The sequence below is a fragment of the Triturus cristatus genome, chromosome 9 (assembly GCF_964204655.1).
Source record: "Triturus cristatus chromosome 9, aTriCri1.1, whole genome shotgun sequence".
Classification (NCBI taxonomy): domain Eukaryota; kingdom Metazoa; phylum Chordata; class Amphibia; order Caudata; family Salamandridae; genus Triturus; species Triturus cristatus.
This window is the reverse complement of record NC_140592.1, coordinates 1,192,456,262-1,192,471,078: the sequence shown is the minus strand read 5'-3', so window position 1 is coordinate 1,192,471,078 and position 14,817 is coordinate 1,192,456,262. Positions and strand designations below refer to the sequence as shown.

Sequence of the window (14,817 nt, the reverse complement as noted above, 5' to 3'; positions counted from 1 at the left end):
ACAGCAGCACAACCATTTTGATTAAGGCCATGCTCCCATCAAGGAAAACACAAGAGAGTTCCAAAACTTATTAGGCGGCTTAAGATTGTACAGCAGACGTCCCATCTTTAGTGCATGTCACTGCTGCACTCCATGTGCTATGTACATGCCGAGATAGCGTACTTTGTCCACACTCTGGGGGATCCCAGCCTCAGGGAGTCAGGCAGCCTCAAGCCCCCTCAGCTATCCCAATGGGAACCATACAGACTTAAGATGGTTAACTTGGAGGCCCGAGAGCTCTCTTAACTTCCTCATCACATTAAGGAGGATTAGGGCCGAGATGTCAGGATGGTGCAAGTATATCATAGCATCAGATGGATACAGGGACACTACATGAGTTGTTTATCCCACTTGTATTCCCCATCTACGGAGCACCTGACATAATCTGCATGCCATCAGCTCCATCGCTAAGGCAAACAATTTGGGAGATAGGGGACAGCCCTGCCTGGTCCCTCTCTGCAATCTGATCACGTCTGATACTAGGCGACCAGTGCCCACCCTGGCTATTGGCTGAGTGTTTAGAAATTTCACCCACGCTATGTATTTTTGACCCAGACCCATCTGCCCAGCCTATCGGTTGCCGCGCAATTGTTGGTTAATCCAACTTTATAAGAACCTGGGTTTTGTGCGCTGTGCAGAGGCCTACAGAGTTTTAAAGTATGACGCCCATCCACCAATAGTCTTTGCTGTATCCCGATTTTTAAATTGTATGTGGCACATTAGGCAAGCTATATTAAAGTAGAACCATCGGGGAAGTAGAAATGCACTGAAACTATACAGGTCCATTAACTGTCTATCCATGTTTTTGGTTTATTGTTTCAGTCCCATATTTTTAGTTTTGTAATAATTTTTAGAGTGCAGCCCACCTCCTGTTAGCTGCTTTTATCTTCTTTTTATGGGCTGAAGATTGTATCTCGTAGCTTTTTACATATCCGTGAGATTTTTAATTCTTGTGTGTCCAGCGGATTACCATTGTTCCAATATATGAATTTCAACTTAGAACTGTGCAATACCGCATGTAATTATACCACACTAAAATTTCACAGTTAAAAGTGTTTTATAACCTCCTCTCTGTCGTGTATACTCAGTGTTCACCCAAACACAACCTCCTGAAAAAGCAACAAATGCCTAAAGCTTAAAGATGGCCTAAAATGGCGGTCGCATTTTCTTTAGCTGGTAACATGACTAGGTGAGTTAATCTCATGACATGTGGGCGGTCTTTGGAGTATGATAATGTATTTCGATTTGTAGATTAATGCTGTGTACCTTAAATGTCGAGGTGAGTGCCTATATGTATGTTCAATGTGTCTCAAATGTTGCGTTTCTGTGTGTCCCTACACCAAATGTAGATTTATCGTCTTTGTTAATGCTGATTTATGTTTAATTCTATTAGACCAGCTCTATTGAACTTCTTGAAGCCTATTTAAAAACAGTTTAAACCATTAGGAAGGTTAATAAAGAGAAACTATGTAAAGGTTCAGATGTTCAACGATTTTTAATATTTTGAGATGCAGTGACCTCCTAGAAGAGTTATCTGTAGAAGTGAAGTTCATCTCTTCTTCTTAAAGCATTGTAGGATTGAGAGGAAAATAGGGACCAGGACGTGTCACATGAACATTACAACAACTTGCTGCCTCAATAAACCTAAATCGTTTTTGATTTCCACACGTTTTTCTTCTGCTTTGCTCGAGGCGACCAGTTTTATTGGCTGCTGATAGAACAAGTAGCCATCCCTTTGAAAATGTTTTGTCGTCTTGTGCATTTTACTGTTTGTAGAGGCTGAACATCTGGGTATTTAACAACCACTATTGTCGTGTTATTAACACCAGTGCTGAATTTCTGGTTTAACATTTTGATAAAGAATAATTTTGCCACGCTTCTGATTTCAGATGTGGGAAAAGCACCCCACAGCACATGGCCTGGTTCTGGCTGATTTCTTTGGAGAAGTGGTTGGCTCTGGATAACGTAAGTGAGACAATTGATGCATTTTATTACCCCATTTCAAATGTTTTGTCAGTCTCCTTTCTCTGCTTCCTCTTACTTGTTCTGGAGTACTTATGAATATAGCTTTGGCCATATACAATTTCAACCACAGTTACAGAATCCCAGGTTAAAGACTAAGTAAAGACGTACCTAGACCACACTCAATGGTTGGCAGAAGGATGTAAGCCCCTGTTTGTTCTTACTCAGTCTGTCTGCTGCTTTGTGGCCCATTTGGTAGAGTGGTCAAGATGTATTCAGCAGGTTACAGTTTCAGGGTTATGTTTTGGGGGAAAAGCTGAGCCAGCACTTCTTTTTGTTGTTGTTGCAATAATGCAGTGTATTTATATCATCTTCAGAAATGATGAGCAAATCGTTAACCCAACCAAGTTTGTAGGGATTGAAAGTCAGTATTATTTGCAGCAGCTATAGGAAGGCATTTCTTTTTAATTTGCATTTCAAATAGTCATACAACTTAAAGATCAGGTGTTAACTTGAGAATCAGGGAAAAAAGGAGGGAGGGTGAAACGGGGGGGCAAAGGGAGACATTTATTTATTGTCGATGTCTAGTTCTACAGTTGCTGAGCATACAATTAGTTTAGTCCAGGAAAACCTTCTTTGTCTCCGGTAGTTTGGATCCCCTTTAGCTGTAGGTATATGATCAAGCCTCTCGTACCCTCCATTTCATTTGTACCTGTCTGGCCCTCTCCGGCCCAGTGTCTCTAAGTGTTGTTCCCTGTTTCTTCGGACTAGGTGCTGTTTTGTAGTCTTAAAAATGCCAGAAGTGGTTCCCAAATCTCCTGAGGCTGTGACCCGTGCGGCATCATCTCCCAGTAAGCTGCTAACTGGTTATGGCAGTAGGCTGCGTCTCACAACCAATGGTCTATTTGTGGTGCAGTCCTCCCTCCCCAGTGTTTGGCTATTTGCCGCTTAGCTAGTAAGAGGAGCATGTTGTAGGCATTCCTGTGGTTCTTCCTTGACATACCCCAAGAGGCTAACCACTGGTGTCCATGTTGTGGCGTGTTCTGTGATTTGTTGAAGGGTGTGGTTCACTGCCGTCCAATAATCTTAATTTTTGGGCAATCCCATGCTAGGTGCATAAAATAGGCTTGGGGTAGCAAGTACCGTACCCATCATGACTCCTCCCTCAATCCCATTTGCTGCAGCTGGGCAGGTATAGTGCATGGAGATACTTGAAATGTATGAGTCGCAGTCTGAATATGGGGGAGAGGGCTTCAGTCTGCCCACAGCAGTACGCCCATTGTTCCTCAGTTATAGGAGGGGTAGTGTCCGACACCCACTGGGCGTAATCTCTCGGGATGCACACTGGTGCTGATGCAGCGGTAATTTCACAGTAATTTCTTAATGCAAAACCTCATTTACCTCTAATTTACTGCTGTAAAGGTACTGGACCCTTGCCACTGTATATTACCTTCAGGAGACTTTACATAAACATGAAAAATCAAAAATGCAATTAATATTTAAGCCAATAAATAGAATTGTGAGTATTTGTAAAGGGCTTTATTTTATAGTTAAAAGTTAAAGTTCTCTGACCCTTTATTCATTCGTCAAATATCAGTCAGGTTACAGAATTGAAAATAGGAAAAATAGAATTAATACACATATATTATAGTTTGCATACAGGAGGAAAAACCCCTAATTCTATGTCAGTCAGAACTCTTTAAAGAGTTTCAGGAAAAATATAATTCAGAGTGAGTTTGCAAGGCTAATCAATAATTAATAATTGGCAAAAATCTCCCATAAAGAGAAATAAATGCATAAGACAAATCTTTTCAAAACTAGTTAGTTAGTCAAAGCATACTTAGAGTTTTAGCATTTAAATCTAAACTGTTCTGTCAGCTGCAGTCTCTGCCCTTGTCTGTTCAGTCTGTCTCTCTCCCTCCCCATTGTCTGACAGAGAGGCTGCTCCTGAAAAGGCCCCTCCTTCACAGGCCACAGAGGAATGTGATCTGCCTTGCCACAAATATGACGTGCAAGGACCCTCTGAAAAAATATGAGCAAAGGCCCCCACCTCCCTCTGTCTCTCCTCGGACGCAATCTTCTCCCAGGCTGCACCCGCGACGATCACGTGCCTAACCCATATGATGTCTGGCCTCATCTGCTTCCTTTCCTCTCCTATCTCTTCTAGTCCCAAAAAGCTCACACGCCCCCTACAGCTTCTAAAGCCCCTAAAGTTAACACGCCTCTAAATCAGTCATTATTTATACTCTAATTCTTGGCTGACTACACTAATAATGTTGCAGTTTCAGTAGAAACTCGTACTGTGATTGGTTAGCATAGATGACATGAGGGTCTCACCATCCTGTTCTCATTGCAAATCCAACCCATACCAGTTTTAACAAAGGAAGCGTTAATGCTTAATACAGTCTCATTGTTTCACCATCAATAATTATACAAATATGCAACATTAAGGCAGAAAAATGTATCAGGCAATTTCCTCCTTCCTTTAACATCGCATGCAAGAAGGATACTTTCCACAAACACTGGTACGTTGGCACAATAACAAGAATTTACAGTTCACTGCGGTCTTTGACCCATTGTGTCTTCACTTGAGGCACTTGGCAGTATGTAGCTGGTTCTGAGCATGCGTTTCTCATTCAGCACAATTCTCAGCCACGCTGGATTCCCAGGCAGCCATTTTATGGTAGACCAAAAACAAAACCAACACAAAAAAAAGTATTAATTCATGAAATAAAATCCATTATGTTTACCTCCCCCATACTAATACCTTGTATTAGTTATTACCTAGCAAAAGCTGTTAGTTTAAAGCAGCTTTTCTATTATTTGTGCACAACATGCAAAAATGTGCAATGTACAACATAGCATAAAACATGCACCAGTGCAAATTTTCAAAGCGCAAGCATTTAATACATACTTAAGGTAATATGCTCTAATGTTTTAGATAGCCTTTCATGCAAAATGCTTTTGCCCCACATGTAGTATAAAAAGATGTTATGAACTGAATATGTATTGTCTAAATATGCAACAAAGCAAAAGTCTCTTGAGACGGAAACAGGGAGTGTATATTATAGGGGAAAGGAGCTGGGAGGAGAGAACACATTGCAGTTTTCCATTTTAGCTTTGAAGATAAAATAAAATCACAAGTTTTTCTACACTGCAAAAACACATGTTAATTCAGCACAGACATTTCAGACTGTAAGCATTTTGACCAGGCCTAATTTTTTTTGTCTTTCACTTAGCAAGCACGAAAAGTGCCCCTTTTAAAAAACCTTTGACTAGGCCTCATTTCATATTTCATGTGCCATGTGTTTTACTTGCACCAAAATCTGTATGCCATATTTAAATGCAGTCTGTCTGAAACACAAACCAGAGCAATGCTTAATCTTGAGGAATCTAGCTCTATTAGTGCCATATTCTGCATAATATTGTACAGTTGTGTTAGCAGTTTGTGTCGCGTTGCGTTGGTCTGCAAGTACTCCAGAGCATCAAGAGTGGGCGAGGGTTCTGGGAAGGTGTTATGTAGCGCTTTACAAGTGGCTCTAAGTTGTTGATATATGAAGATACCTGTGACTGACCGTTGGTCAGTGTGCAGTGTCCAGGAGGGGGGAGAAATCGTCCCCCTGGGTACAGGTCTGCGAATGTGCATAATTTTCTCTGGTGTACCTTGTTTTAGTATTGGAGTCCACCAGTGCCGGTATCAGTGGGTAGTTGATTTTCGGAATGGAGGGAGCATAAAGGCATAGGAGTCGTGCCCTACGTTTTGGGCCGTCTGACGCCCATGGCACGCAATTGGTCGTGGTTGCTTCTGTGCATGTGCGTCTGTACGGATGATATAGCGCCGTGGACAGGGGGGTGGGATGTACCAGGTCTGCCTCCACCGCCACGTGCGGTTGAAATTTGATGGGATATGTCCAGTAGTGGGCATATTGACCCTGCGCGCATTCTGCATATCATGTAATCTGGGGCATTTAATCCACCCAGCCAGGTGATTGCCCTGCCGTAGTTTGCTGTCCAGAGGTACCCGCTGTTGAGACTAAGCAATACTCCCAGATATTTGACTGGTTCAGTCGCCCATGTTAGTGAGTATTCCGATTCAAATTTCAGGGTGTTGTCCGTGAGGGGGAAGATAATGGACTTAGTCCAGTTAATCTTGATGCCCGACAATTCCCCGAAGTGTTTGACCTCCCAGATAACCACATCGAAGTTAATATGGGGACTGAGAATAGCAAAGATATAGGCGGAGGAATATGGGGATAAATCCTTATCGCCTGAGGCCAAACAGAAAAGGCCATTCCATTGAATCAAACGCCTTTGTGGCATCTAAGAGGGCGTCGCCCACTACTAATGTGGGCTCCACACATTGCATGATTGCGAGCAGTGTTCTTAGATTGATCGGGGCGATTTATGTCTGGTAAAAGGAGGCATATTCGATTGGCAATCAGTTTAGCTATGATTTTGTTATCAATGTAAATCATTGACAAGGGGTTATAAGAGCCACATAAATGTGGCGGTTTCCCGGGTTTCAGTATGGAAATGAGCCACTAATGACGCTTGGTACATAGCTACCATATGGGGAACTAGCAGGGTGGCATATTCTTTAAAAAAAGAGACAGTTAGGCCATCCAGACCAGGGGCTTTGTCTTTTGGGAGACTGCGGATGACTTGCACGACTTCCTCTTCAGTGAAGTACTGTCACCTCACATCGTCAAGCCACAGCAGTTCACTGGTATCAAAAGTATTCAATTAGCGTTTCCTCGGGTATCTCTCCCGTAGTATGGTAGAGATTAAAGTAGAAGGGTAAGGTGTATTTCCTGAAGCAAGCAAATATCTATGTGGTGTCTGTTGAGGTATGTGTGGACAAGGCAAGCTTTTCTGGGGTCGTTGAGCCCTCTAACATTCTATGTTAAGAGCCTATGTCTTGTGGGTGCCATTGGTATATTATGGGTATCTGGGTGTTGGTATGTAGGGTCGTCATTTTGGTGTGCCGTCTTGTCGGTTGGGGTTGTTGTAAGCTCAGTTTGGTGTCTACCGTGTTATAGTAGGGCAGTAGTGTGGGATCCGTCCTATGGACTGCCTGCTTCAGTGTTTTACTTATGTATACTTGACAGGGACCTGCTCTAAAACATAGACAATAACTAACACTCTTACAGACGTAGAGAAATGACCCACCCCCTCACTCCAACCCCAGAACTTGGTTGAGTAGTCCATCCCCACCCTCCTCCCCTAGTCTCTTCCCTCGTCTGAGTAGAAGAGTGTGGGGCTCATCCCTGGGGGCGAAGAAGAGCCTTGCGTACACCCCAGCCTTTCTCCGGCTGGGCGGCTGAAAGAGTGGCTCACGCCTTGTGAATAGCTCCATCGGCGGTAGATCGCACAAGCTGTGATAAGGAACCCTGAAGTGGGCTCCGTGCAGGTTGTCTCCTTCAGTTGTATTGCCGCTTTGTACTGTGGTGATTATTTGAAGTGGAATAGAGAGGTTTGAGTTTAAAGTTCAGTCATTTTCATCCAGATTACCATGATCTTGATCACTTAGAGAGTGTCTGGGTGACTTTGCTGTCAGTCCTTTAGCAAATTTGAGGGCTGCTTTGGCGTCACTGAAATGATGAGCTCTGCTACCATGTGTAATGCGTAGTTTGGCTGGGTAGAGGAGAGCGTATTTTATCTCAGCTTATTGTAGTAATCTTTTAGGTGGTAAAAATTGAACTATGTGTTCATGTGAAAGCTGCAGCACCGTATTTTTATCCTTGAAGTTTAGGATTCACGCTATAATAGAGGGGGCTGATGCGCATGGTGGCGGTCTTGGGGCCAGCGTTCTGTGTGCCCGCTCTATTATAAATACAGGAGAGATCGCTTACTGAACAGTTCCTGGATCATGTTCGTTAGTTTTTTTTTTCCATATTGTCTATGGCCGTGGACTCCAATAATTCTCAGGTTATTTCATCTAGATTGTGCCTTCAGGTCTTCGTTTTTGGCTCTTTCTCCATCTTGAATAGTTGTTCATTTCCCTTTGTCACGTCATCCTCTACTTCAGAGACTCTGGTTTCAAGGTGGTCTAGAGTGTTATCTTGTTTATCCACCTGTTCCTTCATTCTGTCGAGGTGACTAGCCATGTGGTCTAGTTTGGCGTCTATGTTGCGGAGACTGAACTTAACTTTCACCGAAGATTTCTTTGATGGCGACATCTTGGGTGTCTTCCTCCAGGGTTGGTTGCGGGTTGTGTGTCCACTTGGCCTTTCTATTCCATTTCCCTCTCGAAATGGAGTTTGGCCTGTCTGGTGTCAGGTTTACCCATGTTGTTGAAGTTTCTAGTTATTGCTTTCGCTTTCCAGCCGCAGCAAGTATTTGCTCCTCTGTGTGAAGATCAGCAGGGGGCCCCAGCGGACACCCCCAGTACAAGTTTTGCAGGTTGGGTTTGGTGTGATAGTGCAGTTGTTCTGAGCAGTCTGTCTCAGCCAGGGGCCGTCCCGGAGTCACACGAGACCCTCGCGCCCTGGGAGGGGGCCCAGGAAGGCATATGCTCTCGGGCTCTCGGTGCAATGGTGAATCAGCTTTTCCTTGAGTGCAGCCCCATCAGGGTGACCTGCCTGACCGCCGTCACCTTCGAGGGCTGTTGTGTTGTAGGAGTTATAAGGGGCCTTGTCAGTCCCGCCTCTGGTTTCAGCTTCGGCCGGTCACTGGTCTTTGCGCGGCCCAGCTTCGTTGTCCTGTTGCTTATCCTCTAATTCGCTCCCCCCTCTTGTGCACTTTTGCTGAGGGCTGGCTTGTGCGTCAGTATCGCAGGTTGTCTCCCCCTGGCAGCAATGTCGGGGTGTGGGGCCCCCGTTGAGGTCAGAATAGACGGGTGTGGACAGCCGCAACATCTATCTGCTACACTCAATTTTAGTCCTGGGCGCAGTGCATTCTCGGTACAGCTTCGAGCGTGTTTAGTTTCTGCTCGAAATTGTCCCAGACTGCCACGAATATGGTGTATTGGAGAGAAGGGTGTTCCGAGTGGGATGTTCACGCAGCCCCAGGCCCCCCGCCGCATGTTGGTCTCTCCCCACCCAGCCCCTCAGCGCATCGCTTATTCGATGCTCCCGGTCCGTCACCCCCTGTGGGCGTTCGTAGTGCTGTATCTGTATGTGTGGCCAGTGTTGGTCATTGCGGGTCGATTTCCCCGCCCATATCTCGGGTCTTTCCCGCCTCCGACAGCAGCGGTGGCTATGGCCGACAGGGCCACGCAGTCTCGCACAGAGAGCAGAGCGGGGGGGGGGGAAGATTGGCTCCTGCGGTCTCCTCTGACCCACCCCAGGATCCGTCCTCTGCTCCCCCGCCTCCCTCTCGCCTCTGGGTCTCCCAGGGGTGGTTGGTCGACCACGGTCTCTTAAGGACCCTGCAACCCGCCTGCAACCGCACCTTACCTCCAGGCCGGGCGGTGCCTGCCCCCAGGGTCTCCAGCTGTTCACGGACAGTGTCACGCCGCCCCGCTGCCCGCCCGGAGGCTCGGCCCTCAACCGTCAGGCAAGCAGGCCCACTTAGTCGCCAACTCCTCATCGCTGTGTCGAGGCTCCCCGCCAGGAAGGTGTAGATGCTGCACGCCCTGCGTTGATGGACACCGCTCCCTCGTGGGCCTCCTAGACCATCGATCGGTATTACGCTGCGGTGTCATCGCAGACCGCAGAGACATCTATCGGATAAGCCACGAGTCATCAGGAATCAATTGTAGCCTCTCTGCAGTTGATCAGACTGTCCATGGGTATGGACTTTGGTAGATTATTAGTTTCAGCTGGCAGAGCACCTCAAAGAGCGGCCATCTTGCTGCATGGCTAGCCTCCCCCACCCATAGGAGGGCATTGTTAACTGAGTCGTAGATCGGATCCCTAGTGAAAAACTTGTGTTTTGCTTGGCCACAGCCATTGCACTTGGGACTATTTGCCACCTTTGTTTCATTCATGCCAGAGAATGTGTTCCACCTGGCAATGTGGACTCTAAAGCTATAGGTTCCTTTAGCAGAAGTAGGACTGCTTTGAAGAATCTTGCTCTGCCACTCACCCACCCCATACTTGTTTCTGTATAGACGGTGGAAATCTGTTTCAGTCTTTCGTGATTTAGCTCTTTTGTCCGCAGTAAATAGGCATCAGCTATCCTGTTCAGGTGGTTCTAGATACCATACAGACATTTGCACCTACTCATTCAGGCCTCTATTTATTCGCTGATTCCCGTCCATTTTTGTTCTTGTTGGACATTGATGTGCAGACTCTGCAAAAGTCCCTAATAATAACATCTGTGCTGGGAGCAGTTCTTTTGTTGTTTGGGAAGGTGAACTGAAGTCATGGTCCATCAGTTTCTAAAGACTGGGAACATTAGTACATAGACATAGTGTAAGCCCTTCAGCTTTACACGGTTGGAAGCAAAGTGAGAGAAGGTCCTGATATGTTGTTTGCCCTTTTACAGTCCCTCCAATTGCTTGATTGCCCTGCCTTGTAATGAACATTCCCTACGCAGGTCTGTGGTCATTATATTTGTGTCAGCAGGTTCTGCATGACTGATACATATATAAATACATAATGCTCTTATTTAGCTCAAACATAATTTTACATGAACATGAAACCGAATTCCTCTTACTCTTAGAAGAATTACAGAATAATCTTGGGAAGGAAGTTATGAAGGTTAGAAGTTTTCCATTGCATTGGCATGTTGCAAATGTACAAAGGAGTATACAGTACAGCAAGAGTGGAAAGAGAAGAGGAGCCTTTTGATATTGGTTTTCCATCAAGTGAGGAGAGCGAGCAGAATATCGGTATTAGATACCAGAGAGCAATGGTGCAAAAGGTATGGAGGATGCTGGGATATATAAGTGAATGAGATAGGCAGAGAAGTAGGAAGAGTAGAGGGAGGTGGAAGCCAGCTGTAGAGCCTGGGGTAGAAGAGAGGTAAGAAACTTTAATAAGGGCATGTCTTCAGGTGTGTCCACCAGACAAGAGTTATACTGTAATATTGGAGAGGATTGACCAATTTTAGTAGAAATTGTTGTACCATATTGGTTTGTTGTTTATCAGTAGACACATTTGCTTGTGATTTCGCTTCCTGATATTTTAGATCTACTCTTCAACTGGTTGAGCTTAACTATCTAATTCTGCATAACTCAATTTTACAGTTTCTAGCCATCCGTTCTTTTGTTGACCATGGCCATTAGTTTCATTGGGATTTCCATGTATTTCCCTTGGGTGCTCTCCTATGTAGTTATGGACCCATCTTGAGAGAGAGACAACTCAAAATTCACCTTATAACAATATTGTTGATTACATGGAAATGAGTTTAAACACCGCAGTGTATTTAGATATTGACTGTCATTGGACATACATTTTGATTATCTACATATTGCTGCCATTAGTAGTTGAGTCATCTGTCAATTTAAACAGCAACATTTATTTCAGATAATTTGTGTGCATAATCAGGGTGCTGCATTGACCTAGCTTCAATTAAATACACATCAGAACGTTTCATGACATTTGTCGAAGTGCATTTTATTTGCTGATCATTTTTAAGCATTAACTTCCTTTTCTTTAATGCCTGTTTCAGAAACCATTGCCAGCCTTTCTCAGAAAGGAAACTGAATTCCTCTTACTCTTAGAAGAATTACAGAATGATCTTACGAAGGAAGTTATGAAGGTGAGAAGTTTTCCATTGCATTGGCATGTTCATTGACGGATATTTTGGAGATCACAAGTTACATAGTTTACAATGGGTTGCCTACAGCTTTCTGTGACCTCCTTTAGAGAATATGAGCTTCTGCAAAAAGGCTTCTGTTACCAACCAGGGTATCCACAACATTTAAAATTTGTAGCCAGCAGTCCTGCCTAAATTTCACAAACAATAAAAGATATTTTGGCCCAAGACAAAATACTAGATAAACAGTGGATTAAATATATAACTTGCTCCAAGATGGCTGCTATTCTTTGAAGCGCCAGCGCAAGGCTATTTCTGGGTTGATCTCAGTGGAACTGTGAAGTGTGGAGAGAGGTGTGATACTCTCTTAGCAAAAGCAGAGGTCCACTGGGTCTCCTGGGTGGGAAAATGATAGCTATACCTGGAGTCTTCCTCCTTTTCCCATGCCACAGAAAGTGTGGATTACAAAGATGAAGGGCATGGTCCGCTCTGATATGTTGAAAGGCCTGACTTTCTGGCATTGAGGGCAGTTGGCACTATCGGAGGTTCCCCTTTGATCAGGGTAGGAGGGCAGTTTGACGTGGATACCAGACCCAAGGCTTAAACCCTATCCAGAGGGAGATCCCCAATGCTGATTGAAGTGGTGACACTGGAAAGGGAGGATGAAATGAGCACATGCCTTGGAGCACGATTCTGGCAAACTGAGCTAGCAATCATGCGCGCCTCTTAGTGGTGTGCTGGAGGTCTTAATTCATGTATGTAGTGGTAAGTCAGTGAGCATTAACTATTTGTGCCCTCCTTCTTTAGAGCAGACAGCAGACTTCCTCTGCTCTGATGCCTCTAAAAGTGACTATAAAGTGTCCTCCCACTGGAAAGCAGGATTTCTTCTGTAGGGGCCAGAACCTAAGTGGGCACTAGGGTGGGGGGAAGAACTCGAGGGGGGGGGTGACTCCAGCAAAACAAATGATTCTGATGGTGGGGACTTTAAAAAATCTTCACAAATAATTAATACGAAAATATCTGCTGTGGACGAAGCCCTGGGCAAGAGTCTGCAGTACACTAATCGGAGACTGAAGCAGAGACGTTTTAAGGCTTGGGCAAAGTAGACAATTGCCTAGGGCCTCCATCTTTCAAGGGGACCCTGGAAAGGGAGATTGCTCTTGCTCACCTTTGTTTATTTCTGCATTTTAACCTCTATTTTCTCTGACAACCTCTATCTTTGAATCTCTTTTTCCAGTGTAAGGAGTTTAGGGGATCCATGAAAGAACATATTTCAACTGTTATAGTGGGAGTTCGTTTTGGAAAGTTTATTTGGCATCATTCAGTCTTCAATTGGCAGAGTATTTGTAATAAAATGGAAAGTTGCTACGAACAGGGGTCTCCAAAATTTTGTCTTTCCTGGGACTCCAAAAATCCTTAAGAAGACTCTGGGTTGAAGTGCAGAGTCAAGAGCAGTTTAAGAGTGTATGGTCTGTGCTCCAGTTTTAAACGAAGGTGGAGCATCTTTAAACCAATGCAAAAGCCTTCAGTCAAGGAAATTCTGGGTGCTGTCTTTCCTCCTCCTGACAGTGAGATGATAACTCTAAACACAGTTAGTGAACTCTTTAATGCTGAGATGTTTGGCAGAACCCTTCTGTTTTTGTAATTATGGTGAAGGTAGCAAGGCTATCTATGAACACCCCTTCTGGTGTGTGATTGGCCAATCCTCAACATCTCAAAAGTTGCAGTGAAGGCAAAGAATGTGATATACCATGGAACAGGAATGCACATCTGCACTAAAGTCAGCCGTGCCGCACAACTAGGACATCAACATTGTAGGCTCAGTACTTCACACAGAGGGAAGCTTTAGAATTGTGAAAAATATTAGTGAGGTCTTTATTTCTACTGAAATGTTGCCTTTAAATGTTATTTTACATGAACATGTAAATTAATTGGATGCAAGTATGTGGATAAGTGATTATCTGCGAGAATCTGTCTCACTTTAAGCTCTCAACCCTGCAACTCTTATTGATCACACCTGCCTGGCTGACCAACATCCAGAAACGAGCGACATTTATTACTGCATATTGTTCATGCTTTTTCATTATTAATTAAATTGTTCTCTTACCCAACCAGTTTGAAATCAATCAAGTTTAGAGATACTTTATTCTTATGTCATGATTTTGTTTTGTATTTCATAAAGGGCTATGTTCAATGATTTTAGAATATTTGTATGTATGGATTTTTGTAATCCTTGTGTAGATTTTCTGTATTTGTATGTTCTATTCTCTAAATAAATATGGGTGATAGTAAAATGCGCTTCACATAGTAATCAATGTACTGAAGAAGTGTAAGAGTTGAGCCTTCTATGTGTGTGACTCTGCAATCTCAGTCTTATGCAAGCCTGCGTTTAATCATTTTAAATTCTTGGAGCCAAAGACAGAACTCTTTTTGGCTTGCTGTACTGACTTCCATCTGAATTTGCCCAGCTCTCTCTAATTCTCACGTCTATGTTGAGATGCCTGTTTTCTCTGTGCAGTCCCTAGTGTTTACACTATAGAAACCATAACTTCTGTAAAGCAACCGCAGCCCCTTGTGGCTTGATGTTCACTCCGTAAATAACTTTTGTTTCAGAAGCAGGAAATACCCACTTCAACACCTGCCGAAACCTTCCACTCTACTAAATTTGAACCATGGATGTGGGCCTATGATGAGTTGGCTTTAGGTGTAGGCTGTAGGAAATACAGTCAGATTTACTAATACCACACTTTCACCTCGCCACTAGTGAATTTCGAGGGGAGTCCATCCCTGCCTAGCACTTTCAATAAAGTGCTGGTAAGTTTATCATGTAATCGATGAGTATCTCAAGGTCCTCTGACGTGAGGATTGTGGTTTATTAGATGATATAGTTGTGCGACCCTACCGTTTAAGACACTCGCAATTCTGTCTCGGGTCCAGTCAGGCTCGTTTGTAAAACCTTTAGCTCAACCCAGGGTAGCTGTGGCTTCGAGCAGCAGAGCTTAAAAATCTGGAATTAGTGCTAAGCATTTAGAAGCACCAAACAACAAAATAAGGAAGTCACGCAACATGAAAGAAATCCAACACCAATTTATAAAAATAGATTATATATTAATAAATTTGTAGACACCAATATGAGCAAAATCCACCGGAGGGTTCTGGAGATAAAGATTT

The 14,817-nt window shown here is 44.0% G+C and overlaps 1 protein-coding gene across 2 annotated transcripts in view; it reads left to right on the top strand.

Moving 5' to 3' along the window:
- The window catches only part of ZFYVE26 (zinc finger FYVE-type containing 26), a 740,905-nt gene that overhangs the window by 25,795 nt on the left and 700,293 nt on the right, over positions 1–14,817 (top strand). For both annotated transcript variants that reach the window (XM_085627201.1, XM_085627200.1), the window contains exons 2-3: positions 1,929–2,004; positions 11,560–11,649. In XM_085627201.1, coding sequence (XP_085483327.1) covers positions 1,929–2,004; positions 11,560–11,649 — 166 coding nt within the window. The remainder of the gene's footprint in view (positions 1–1,928; positions 2,005–11,559; positions 11,650–14,817) is intronic.